The sequence below is a fragment of the Rhinolophus ferrumequinum genome, chromosome 21, assembly GCF_004115265.2.
Source record: "Rhinolophus ferrumequinum isolate MPI-CBG mRhiFer1 chromosome 21, mRhiFer1_v1.p, whole genome shotgun sequence".
NCBI classification, from domain to species: Eukaryota; Metazoa; Chordata; class Mammalia; order Chiroptera; family Rhinolophidae; genus Rhinolophus; species Rhinolophus ferrumequinum.
In genome coordinates this window covers 39497566-39510555 of record NC_046304.1, presented here as the reverse complement: position 1 = coordinate 39510555, position 12990 = coordinate 39497566, and the positions used below count along the sequence as shown (strand labels likewise).

Here is a 12990-nt window from a genome sequence, read left to right as displayed (position 1 = left end):
TTAAATCTTGAAAGTATGTAATTATTATTTATCTGATATCCCTCATTGGAATGTAAGCGCTAGAAGAGATCAACGTTTAATCCTCAAGGCGAACTGGGATTCGAAACAGTCTGGCTCCAAAAGCCGCGCTTTCAACCAATCCGCTATATTATGCTGCTATTTGGTGACTAAAGCAGAGGATGAGCTTCTGCAAACACAAGGAAGCATGAAGGTAGGAAAAAAGACAATCGCACTGAGGAGGCGAGCAGGTGGCAAACACCCAACTCCGTGCGTACTGTGCCCCCTGTGACCTCTCCGGAAGCGCTTGCTGCTCTGCGAAGCGAGTGCGCACGCGCGGCAGCTGGGGTTGCCCTGGGCGCCGCGCGGAGCGGGGACGAGAGGGAAGGTTCCACCTCCGAGGCTGAAGGGCGCCTGCGCCGGCTCAGCTCACGCCAGACGCGCCTTCTTGCTGCCTCCCTCCCTCGCCTGCGCGCGCCGGGTGGGCGTGGGAGGAGGCGGGGAACAGGGAAGAGGAGCGAGGGGGCGGGTGTCGCGGGAGGGAAGGAGCGAACCGGAGAGCGTCGTCCTGAGAAGAGTGAAGGCGGCAAAATGGCGGACCGCTTCTCCCGCTTTAACGAGGACCGAGACTTTCAGGTAAACACGGGCGTCGCCGAGGATCCGGGGAAGGCGCTGGCCAAGCCGGAACCTTTCCCTCCTCCCCTCCTGGCTCCCTTTCCTTCCAGGTTCTGCTCTGGCTCCCGAACCGGCTCACTCTTCTCCCTCCTCAGATTTCTCCGGGGGCCTCCCGGCTTGAGGCGAGGCCGCATCTCCTCTCACCCCGTATTCTCTTATCTCTTATACTCAGGCCGCCGGTTTTGCGGCTTCGGCCTGTTTGGGCTTCTGGTTTCGGAACCCCGGCTTGTCCGCGGGTGGAGGCCTGTGCTTTTCTGGGTCTTCCCAGCCTGTGGAGGAGCAGGGCTAGGCTCCCCGGGGAAAAGAGGGTTGGGTCGGGAAGATTTGGAGCGAGTGTTGCTCAGACCAGGGATTCCGAATCCCTGGATTTTGCTTGCACGGCTCTCTTTGAGAATAGTTCTCCGTCTTTCCTCCTCCTAATAAATAAATCCCTTTCATTGTCTATTTCTCCATTTCTTCACCCGGAAAAGGGTGCCTTCATGGTTAGTCAAACATTGAGATTTCCCGGGGCATAAATGTTGCTGTTGACATTAGGCCGTTAATTGCATTTGGAAAACAGCAAGTTATAGGGCTATGGTTGATGGAAGCTTCGGCCCAAATCCTACCTGGAAAGAAGATTTGTACGAAGCGTAATGATAATGGACTTTCCAAGTGTGGGCTAACTAGCGCCCAAACCTTAATTTTTCTCTCTTCAGTTGCAAATGTCGTATGGGAAAATGCCCTTGTGATGACAACCCTCCAGTAGTGAGGAAAAAATAAAGGCAAATTAAAGTAACTCGTCTTTCGACTGTTTAAAATACCTTCCTGTTGAGCATTGTTACCGCAGGAATCTCGGCGACTAAAAGGGATTCAGTAGAGATTGGCTATTTCTAGGGTAAAATCCATCCTTAGAGTCTCCAAGAAACTACTGCATTACTACCGCATATCCTGGCAACAGCAATTTGGGTCAGAGGATGAACATCAGAACTCAAGTTTTTCTCCTGCAGCAGATCTTCCTAAAAGTATTAATAGCACGGGAACACACTGTAGATAGGTTCAGAAGGCGGTGTGAAGGGTTTGAATTCCCTGAGATCACTGGGTTGGTAAATAAATAGGTTAAGCAGTTAAACCAACACAGAACAGTCGAGTGCATAGAACGCTTATTTGAAGTTTTGCAGCAGTAAGGGATCTGGGGGCTGTTCAAAAGCCTTGTGATCATGCGCCTGCCGTACAGCTGCAGCACAATACATGATCTCAGGGTGTTTAAGGATATAATGCAGGTCCAGGGAAGTTTGAAGCAGTTCATATTAGCCGTTTGATCCCTGAGAAAGGTTGCCCTTCACCTGGCAACATAAAACATGAGTAGTTTGCAAGAGGTGGGGCTTTAGGAGTAATTTTTAAAGAGACATGTTGATACCTAAAACCCACCGTGCTTTTCAGAGGAGACAATTTCAAGGTGACCTGATCAAATTGAAAATAGGTAATATGGACAGTTAAATTTTGAGGGAAAATGTCAACTACAGGATTTCAGCAGGCTTAAACAAAGAGAGTTTGCAGGGCCTTGAAAGAAGATTTTGAAAACTGGATAGCCGAGTATGAATGCTGTCACCTGGAAAACAGGAGAAAGCCTCTGTCTTTTCAAATAAAATGACTTTTTTATGATGCTCTAGTTGGGCTCAAAGCAACTAAAACCTGTTTTGAGTTGCTTGGTCGTCTTTTGAATATACTACATATATTTTAAGTTTAGTTAAGTTTAGTTCCTGCCTTTATGTTGAGATGACGAACTCGTGCTGTATTGGGTCAGCTAGGGAAATGATTTTTTTTTTCTAAGTCAGGTGTCCTAGCATTATGGGTAAGTAGGGTATTGGGAACGAAAACCTTTTAGACAGTTATAAGATGTTAAAACTTGTAAATTTTCGTGCTAACATTTCTAAAAAACATTCATTTAAAAATAGTTAAAGTATTTTCCTGGCTGTTTTATTAAAGGGAAAATTATAGATTGATTTTCATTAATTATGTCCTTTGATTTAGGTTATTGGAGAGAAAATGTAATAGGATTCTCCTGCATATAGTATATCTAAAACATTTTTCAAAGTCAGGTGATTCAAAATTAAATGTGGCCTTTTGGTAAGGTTTTAAGTGATAAACAAGGTGAAGACACTGAATACACTTGAAAACAAATCCAAAGTAGGTTTCCAAACACAGTACATAGATCCTGTTGCTTTAAACAGATCTTCTTATAGCACTGGAAATTTTTCCATTCATCTTCTCTGGTAAATTCTAGATGGCTATCGTTGTCTTTGCCTTTAATTTGGAAAGATAGTTTAGAATTGTAGAATTTCACTCTTTCCCAGTTTACCATTAAATGCAAATTTTGGAGAGTTTGAATGTTGTCTCTTGAACTTAGTATGGAGTCAGAGATGGGTTTGCTATTAGATTTTGTGAACACCTAAAGTTTCAAATGTGTTTTGTATACTATAGTGAGGAGCTTAACTGTGGTATGCCACTTGAAGCACTTATGAATATAAAGAGTAATCATTACGAGGGACATTTAAAAGTTTTTGATAACTTCATTATAATAATGAACAGGTACTATTCTATAGGCTTTATGTGTATTACCTCATCATCTTCACAATTGCCGTGTGAGGGGGGTACTATTCTCCCATTTTTAAATGAGGCAGCTAGCTGAGGCACAGAGAGTTAAAGAACTTGGCCAAGTACACAGCTGATAAATGGCAGACCCTGGATTCAGACTCCAGCTTTTTGACTCTCGAACCTGTGCTCAGTACCATTATCTCTACTGGCAGTTATGTATTTTATATCGCTAATTGAGTCATCAACCATGGAGGGTAAATTTATAGGTCACAAAGAATAAATGAGCTTTTAGAGAGGTGATACCATTAGTTTTTAATCTGTTCTGTTTTGTTCAGATCTGTTTCTTGTTGGTCTCCCAAGGGCTTCTAGGGAGGCTCCGATGGTGGTAAGTTACACTGTCATAGAGGATGTATTGTTAACTTGTTTCAGTTTGACATTCTTTTGTGTAGCCTTTTTTGGTAGTATTTTGTCTTTGGAAATCTTTGTGATCTAGGCTGATGTATTTATTTTTTTAAATGCTTTAAGAATTTTAACTACTTTTAAGAATCTGTCTTCAGTTTCTGAATGAGACATGATTTCTATCTACATTAACCAGATTGAGGCATATCTGTTCACAGATTGAAATGCTACACAAACTAATGGAAAATACATAATAAAATTTAGGATATGGATGTAGTCAACACTTTGAATAACAGGTTTACTAAAGAAAGTTTTATTTGTACAGTGACATACAACTAAGGTGTTAAATACACAGCTTAGCATTTAGTCGTTGCGCAGCTATTAATGGTGATGCAGCTGAATACTAGTGAGGAAATGTTTTTCAGTCTGTGTACCTGCAGCAGACCAGTGACAAAGTAGCCTTTCATTTCCTTCTTGTTCTGAATGTATTTCACATTAGATTTCTAATGAAAAAGAGCTACCATACTAGTGAGTGATAAAGTAATGAGAGAAACAGATATTATAGGTCATAACAAAACATAAACATTTTCCAAGAACTTTCTGTAATCTATAATCTGTAATGTGTATAAGTAATCATAATGATAAATAGCAATAAGCAAGTCATGTATTAGTTTTATATAGTATGTTTATAGGATTCCTCTTTGTGTTCATATATGATACCAGGATGTGACCTTCAGATCATTTTTATTTGAGACCATTAAGTGAGGAGGTTTACCATTCAAAAATACTTAGGTCACAGAAGCATATTAGTATATTTTCTGTGTAGTACTATGTAATGGAGTTGGCATTCTGATGCAGGCATTCTGGGGATGATACATGGGCAAGTGTTCTAATCTCTCTTTTCTGGATCTCTCTCCCATCATCTAGAAAAGATGCCACTAGCTATGAAAATCAATGTCACTTTTGCTTGGGATACTGAAACTTAGGCAAAAGCATTACTATTCTCTTTCCCATACAGTATTGTGATAGGGAAAGGATTAGAACCGAGGCAGTACGGATTTCAAGATACTGATGATTATTAAGACGTGTAAAATTATTGGTTAATACATTTTTGCGATCAAGAGTGACCAAGTAAGGTCAGCATAAGGGAAGGCTTCCTGGTGGTGATTTGAAGGGAAAGGGTATATATTTAAGGCAAAAAGTGCTTGAAAACATGGGCCAAATCAAGGAATAACATTATAAAGACATAATTTGCATTGGAGGGAGAATGGGGTTGGCAAGAACTATGATCATAGGGCTTCATGTGATGGTATGCTTATATGTTTTCAAAGGAGGCTTGGGAGACCAAGAAGAAACAGATCGAGACAAATATACTATTAGGCTGATTATTACAGGGCTATTCTAGTGCCATCAACATTATAGAAAAAATAGGTGTCCTGTTGTATTCTTTCCTTTTGTTCGGTATATGTCATACAATTCTCAGAGTACTGCAGAGACTTTTATAAGCATTTTCTCAGGTCTTTATGATAAGTTACATAACCAGAATGAAAATTTGTGACTAAATATATATATATATTTAGCTGTCCTGATTGTGCTGCTTCATAGCTGAGATCCATTTCCATATAATTTCTATCTATTTGGGTACATGGTAAAATGAAAAAAGGATAGTATTTTCTTGATGTGGTCAAGATTACCATTTTCTGAAATGGAATAGCAGAAGTTCATGAGATCTTGAATTATGGATTTGAAAACCATGTAGAGGTTTCTTTGTTCTTGTGATTTAATAAGTTTCTAATATTTTATTAATGAAAATGGATTCCAGCTTGAGTTAGACATCCAGTTCTTGAATTCTATTAAAATTCCGTCCCTGAAACAACTTGGTACTTTTGCTTGTAGTCTGGCATTAATTCTCTTTTCATAATACTAAATTGCCATTTAGTATTAAGTGAAAGCTGACTCATGATAATTACCAAAGGAATTACAAATGACCACCACAAATACTGAAAGAAGTCATTGATTTGATATTGCAGTGAATACCAGAAGATGTTGTAATGATTTTTCAGTTATAAAAAGTGAATTGTCCATTTAACTATGGAAGTCCAATCAGATGTGCTTAATGCATATTGTATTAGTCAGTGCAAAAATTAAATATGCCCAGTCTGAAAAATAAAATATGCTATATTGTCATGCTTATACTAAATGATTTATTTGGGATTTAACAAATACATTTAGTATTTTATATCTAATTTAGGAATGTATGGGAGAAAAAGTAGCTAAAATTGCTTTGACATTGTATATAGGTTATTAACACATAATGTTTTAGTAAATGCTATAGATAGTAAGAAATTCAAGTTAGAGCCAAAATGGGAGTTTCCTATTCTTTGCCTTAATTTTTGTTTTTATTGACAGTGTTGAGATCAGATAAATCTTGCATTTTGTGTTACTCAAGCAATGAAAAACTATCTTCGTAATAGTATATTTGGTCTCATGTCACAAGGTATCAAGTCATCTTTGCCACTCTTTGGCAATTATATTGATTTCAAAGAGGGATTTCAATTTATCTCTGTTTTGTAGAACTGAAATACAAAACAACTCTCCAGGTTTAAAGTAGTAATACAAAAAAATAATTGCTCATGTTTTGTGACTGACATTTTAAATGATTGTTAGGAAAGTCGGTACTCATATCTTACAGTTCATGTAACATTTTTCCAGAGTTGATGAGGGAATTTTTTATCCTTTTTAGGCAGTACTGATTGAAAATCAAGAAATGAACTTCATACTCTAGGTCTTGACTATAGAAGAAGCGAAAGCCGATGCTTGTGGATTGTATGCTGTAGTGTCTGTCCCTTGTTGCTATGAGTAAAATTATAAGGTCTCTTGAAAGAAAGGGCAAAAGAGGTTGAAAATTTAATTGGTTTAATACTACTTTAGGGTATCATCTGCACCAGATATAACGGGATATATTTACCTTGAGAATATTTTCTAGAATATAAACTAATTTTTGAAAAGATTGTTGAATAAAACTATTTGAATAGTGGTTGTACTCAGAAGTATGTATATGTCTGTGAGGGAAGTTGGTTAAGAAGTGGTGTTTTCAAGCTTTTGTTCTAGATGGAGGGATAACAAAAGGAACAATATTTAGTTTATTACTCATAAGACCAGCAGACCAGCATGATTATCAGATGAATAGTATAGTCAATAAATGCAAAACTCTAAGGAAAGGAGAGAACCCTTAACGTGGGGTGAGTGGACCTGCCCTTATGAAGAAATTAGCATTTTAGCTGAATCTTTAAAGATGATGGGATTGCATCCTTGTAAAGGAAAAGAATGGGAAGCATTTAGTTGGAGAAAATAGCCAGGGCAAAAATATAGAAGTGAAACAAGCAGATTGTTTTATTTTGTTTTTTAGGACCAGTGAATAAACCATTGGGATAGGGAAAAAGTGAAAGTTAGGGTTACAAAAGTAAGTTGTATTTTAATGCTTTAAGCACGAATGTACTAGCTATTTAAGGTGTTTAAATGGGGATAGACATCAAAGCAATTTTTCAAGGAAGATTACTGCAGATACTATTATGTTAGATGTGTAAACTTATATGTTTACAATTAAAACTGTGATAACCAGTGTCCATTAACCCGAGTTTATGTGAGTGGGGGAAAGGATGTACAGGGAATGATTATAATAATGGACTATATGAATTTAAGCTTGGAAGGAAGATAAGTGAGGACCTTTGGGGTCGTGGGGTAGGAAGGAAGTAGATTGAAAAGTTGGATCAGTGGGTTGTAGTTTCTGATGGGGTTTAAGAATCAGAGTGGAGGTACTAAAGGGAATGAGCTGTAAAGATAGGTTTGTGGTTGGAGAGCACAATATTTGAAATAGGGATTATGGAAGGGTTGAGGATGTTGATAATGACCATGAGAGTAAAATGGCTAAGGTGAATGGACAAGATCATTATAGGAAAGGAAGTGAAGGAACTGAGGCACCAGGATGTTGTAAAAGCATCTAACCTGGATATTAGAATGCTAATATTGTATACTGTCGTGGTTTAATAAGTGCCCTTATACACATTCTTGTCTAATTCTTCCAGTAACTCAGGGAGGTACAGAATAGGTAGTAACTCTATTTTATAGATGAGGAAACTGAGGCCCAGATAAATTACTTTGCCTAATGTAGAGCTGAGTTTTGAACTTTAATCTTCTGATTTCTTTTGCAACGTTTTTTCTGCTGTGGTCTATAGATTGGCCTCTTTTTGAGGAGATGAGTGCTGGTGTTATCTACAGAATGCCAAGCATTGTTTCTCTTTAATACAAGGCAGCATTTTTCACCAATTTACTGGTAGGAAATAGTTGGTATGCTTATCATTAAATGTATTTTTTTCCCAAAACTTCTCAGTGTTATAAGTTTGATTATGACCTGTTGTTGGCCTTTTTACTGTGATTGGTCTGCCAGACAATTCCATTCCATTTTCCAAACATTTATTGAGTGCCCGTTTGTTAGCATGGCATCATAAAAAGGATAAGAAGATAAAATCAGTCCTTTTTGTTTATTTCAAAAAGTAACAAAAAAGAAGATGGGAGAGGAGATTGGTACTTGTACAGGAGACTGTCAAATTAGGGTACTGTAAATTTATCTTTGACCAGTACCAGCATCAAAAGTTGACTGCTATGATATTTAGTGGTGATATCGTCAGCTACTATTTGTCGAGTATATATTAGATGCCAGGCCCCATGCCAAGGCATTTTGGAGATATTTATCTATTCCAGGTAACCATCCAAACCAGATGGTGTATCCCTCATTTTACAGATGGGAAAATAGGCTCAGAGAAATTGAGGCCACACAGTTAGTAAACTCAGATTCGAACCTCGATCTCTCCTAAGATGTGACTTTTCCTGTGATTCCAGATTGTCTCAAGTATAAGATCCAAACTCATTAACTTATAAGACTTATAAGACTCTAAAGCATCTGGTGCCCTTGTAACGGGTGTATCTCTTTTCCCCTCATTGTCTTGCCATCCTGCAGTTTCTGTTGTTATCTGGACCTCCTGGGCTCTTTCATTATTCTTGTTTTTGCATATGTTCTTACCTGTCTGGAATTGTTGGTACTCATTCTTCAAGACTCAATTTGATGTTATCACTGACATCTTTCCTAGGCAGAGTTAGTTGCTTTATTTTCTGTGCCCCAACAGCACTTTGGTCATATTTCAGTAATAGCACTTTTACTAGTAATCGTAGTAGGTAACAGCACAGCGTGCTTACTCTGTTAGGCGCTGTGTCATGCACTATTATTTCATGCAGTCCCTCAGTAAGGTAGGTTCTATTATCCCCATTTTACAAATGAAAAACTTACCCAGTTCATACAGCTATCAAATCAGAGGTAGCTTTCAGGTTGGACCAGTTTAGCTTTTAAGCACTGTGCTGTTTTACCTCTCCTACTACTGTGTTTCCCCGAAGATAAGACCTAGCCGGACAATCAGCTCTAATGCGTCTTTTGGAGCAAAAATTAACATAAGACCCGGTCTAATATTAATTTTTGCTCCAAAAGACGCATTAGAGCTGATTGTCCGGCTAGGTCTTATTTTCGGGGAAACACAGTATACACTTCCTACTTATAATTTATCACATCTCACTGGACTTAGAACTGCTTGAATGAGAGTCTTTCTTGTTCTATTCATTTTTTTAGCATTGAGTCAGGGTCTGACATCTAGAAGTTGCTCAGATATTTGAATTAATGATTAAATAAAACTAAGTATGTAGGTTTAGTAGAGTCTGAGAACAATGTCCAGACTTGGAGACTCAGCTTCCTGCTGTGCTGTGGATTACCTAGGTTGAACTATTTCTGTGATATCCTATAAAGCCAGTTGAGGGATATTTCAAGTGTGGAGGTTGTGTTATGGATAGTTATAATCTTACTTTATTATATATTGTATATCATTACAGCAGTCATCTTTTAATTATGAGTTTACTTTTGTGTGACACATTGTACATACACTTGTTTTTTTGTGGACTAGTGCAGAATTTATGTTACACGTCTGAATAGATAGAGCTCTATTACCAGCTAGTGGTAAAAGAAATAATATGTATTACTATGCCTCCCAAAGGAATTCTTAATTTAACTATGTCTTCCTACCATTTTGAATGCTTCAAGAATGATTTGCTGTATTTTGCATGCCTTTCTGAAAAAAGTTGATTTTTCCTGTGGGATTTTAAAAGGTTACTACTTTTCCGGTGTAGTGCCTTTTTTGGAAACCAGCCCTTTCTTGTTCTAGTCAAATTATCAAGAAAATTTGATATGTCAAACAGGTGTATGTGTATTTTTAGACAACTGTGTGATATGCTCATACCCTTGACCCAGTGTAATATGTTTTCAAGTTCTTAAGTTATTTGCTGAGATTGCTAGCCAATTATCTTTCCTACCAGTTTACATAGAATTAAATGTAATAGCTGAATTTATTTTTCTATGTTATTGACTGACCTCAATAGTGCTTTAGAATGATAATTCATTGCTTTGTACCTCTTTAAACCTCACAGCCTATGCAGTAATCTGTAGCGTAATTGTTTGGATCTTACAGCTAGGGAAACAGGCATAGTCCTAGAGAGAGGTTTGGTAATTTGCCCAAGGTCATACAGCTAGCAGATGGTAATAATGATTTCTGGTGTCTCTGACTTCAGAGATCTTTGGTTTTTATAATAATACACTGGAAGTCATTGTAAATCAAACTATATAATCATGAGAACAATAGTGAAGAATTAGGGTTTTTGAGGAATTGACCACAATGGTGTTTCTGTCTACTTTCTAAATTGAGATAAATTTTAATTTAAGTTTACTAATAAAATGACACCAATAATCCCCAAGAATGTCCATTTCTTTTTGGATAGGCTTTTCCTCTTGAGACATTTTTTTGAATTAGTTTATTTGTAAGTAAGGAATGAGTAAGGGAGAGCGGGACAGAGATGAAGTCTCTTATTTATTTGGTGACAGAAGAGGACTGGTTGTGTTCATAAGTGGAATATGAAGCTATCCTGTATGGTTCTGTCTGCCAAATATACCATTTTTGTTTTCCCATGGCAGGTGAGATCAGCATTATTATATGCTTTGAATTTAGGAGGTCCAAATTATAAATAAGTATGTTATTTGTTGTGAGGGCTGTGATTAATTGATCTACTTAGTGACATTAGACTATCTCTAAAGGAATAATGCTAAATACAGACAAAAGATAAATTTGGTTGGGGAGATTTGAAGCAGAGAGAGACAGGGACGTCCACAATATGCAGCTTAATATCCAGAGCCAGGTGCTAAAAGATAGGGTTATGAGTGATGCAGTATACTGCCAAAGATAAAACTACTTTAAATTTGGCTCATACCTAGTCTAAATGGCAAAAGTCAGACAGGATTTAAAACTTTAGTCTGTATAATCTTCATGTTAATAATTGATTTGTTCATCAGAAACTTTGGATCCACTGATTTAGACTATGAGTAATATTTTTCATTAAATTTTTAAAGAAATTATATTAAATTTTAATAGTCATAGGAAGACAAGAGAATATTACCTTTTTTAGGGTCTTAAATATTGTGTTTTGCTGTTTGAGATTGTGGGCTGTTGATTCTGATCTTGAAAGAATTGTCCTGATAATTTCTTCTCCTAGCTCTAATTTTTCCTGTTAATTACCATACAGTTAATCACTGGAAAAGGTACAGACAGCTGTGGGATTATGTGGATTCCCAAATCAGCCCTGGTTAGCAAATAATAAGATTCCACTTGTATGGATAAATTTAGGGCAGTCTGTCTCTATATTTAAATAATCACCACAGCTAAATTTGTAATAGTTTCCACATTTGTCCTTGTGCTTGAAAGCAGAATCCTTGACCTGTAAGGAACAAAAGCTACTATGTATTTTGCAGGTCATCCAGGTTCTATTAGTTTTTAATTAGACCTGCCTGAAGTTGAAGCTTTTTTTGAGAGTAGAGGCAATTGAAGGAAAGTCAGCTGGGTGTATGTGTACAGATATGTGCGTTAAAAAATCTTTTAACATTTTTTAGAAAAGTGAAATTGCTTCTAGCCTGATCCCTTTGAACTTAATTTTCTGATCAGCATAAATGAAAAGCTATATTTCAATTCTGAAAGCCGACAGTATTTAGAAAGGAAGAGTTGATTTAGACAATGGAAAAAAAAAGGGTTCCATGCAGTCATCATTAAAACTAAATTTTAGGAATGCTTTAACATAGAATCTGTGTATTTTCACTAGAATGACCGTATGTTCCAGTTTTTTCCTTTTGTCTTGGCATAACTATTATTAGCACTTCCTTTTACTCTAAAAGTGCCCTGGTTTGTATGATACATTATGTATATGATCTTCCTAGCTCTAATGGGAGTTGACAGATCTAAATGAGGTTTTGAAAGCAGGGTAAAACTGAAAAAACTACTTTTCAAATCCCTGTAGGGGCCTTCAAATAATCAGGTGCCATACTATTTTTGAAAAGAATGCTCTTATTAAGTCTAAGTTCATAAGAATGACTTGAAAAAATATTTGAGGGGAGGAGGCAAGAAATAAAATATTTATCATCACACTACCACCACCACCATTTGTGCCCTGGGGATTTGAAATCACATTTTATATTCCGTTCTTCCTCTTTTTTTTTTTTTTTTTTTTTTTTTTTTGCTTTTCTAGTGCAACATTCAAAAGGACAAATGGATTCAGAGTGAAAAGTAAACCACTTACTCTTCTAAAAGACAACCACTATTTCCAGTCACATGTTATTTTTTCAGAGATACATAATACATATACAAACATTCTCTACCTTTCCAAAGGGTAGCTGCAAACACATTTTTTGACACTTTGACTTTTAATAATTTGTGTGGAGATTATCCCATAACTAAAAGGTTTTTGTTTTTATTTGAAACTAATTTTAGATTTATAACATAGTTGCAAAAATAACAGAGTTTTGGTGTACTACTCACCCAACTTCCCTTACTGCAATAACCATAATATAATTATCAAAACTAGGAAATTAAGATTGGTACAAAAATATTAACTAAACCATAGACCTTATTTGAATTTTACCACTTTTTCCACTAATGTCCTTTTTTTGTTCCAGGATCCCATCCGGGATTCCACATTGATTACATTTAGTTATTCTTTGTCTCCTCTCACCTGTAACAGTTCCTCAGTCGGTCCATGTCTTTTGTGGTAACTAGAAGGTTTTGACTAACTCTGCTTTCTATAGAGAATATTGTTTCAGAATTATGGAGACAAGGTGATTTTTTTTTTTAATCTTTGGGTTTTATATAACGTAATATAGTGGTAGGAATATGGGACTAAGAAGCCTTTGTGAACTTGTGACAGTCTCTG

At 36.9% G+C, this 12990-nt stretch overlaps 1 protein-coding gene across 6 annotated transcripts in view; it reads left to right on the top strand.

The window, feature by feature from the left end:
* Nucleotides 1-492: 492 nt before the first annotated feature.
* The window catches only part of GPATCH8 (G-patch domain containing 8), a 78420-nt gene continuing 65922 nt past the window's right edge, over nucleotides 493-12990 (top strand). For 2 of the 6 annotated variants that reach the window (XM_033089188.1, XM_033089189.1), the window contains exon 1: nucleotides 585-633. Coding sequence is in view for 1 of the 6 variants with exons in the window: in XM_033089184.1 (XP_032945075.1) it covers nucleotides 589-633 (45 nt within the window). In the remaining 5 variants the exon portion in view is untranslated. Of the gene's footprint in view, nucleotides 634-12990 lie in introns of all 6 variants that reach the window. The other 4 variants (XM_033089184.1, XM_033089185.1, XM_033089187.1 and 1 more) reach the window with 4 other exon arrangements.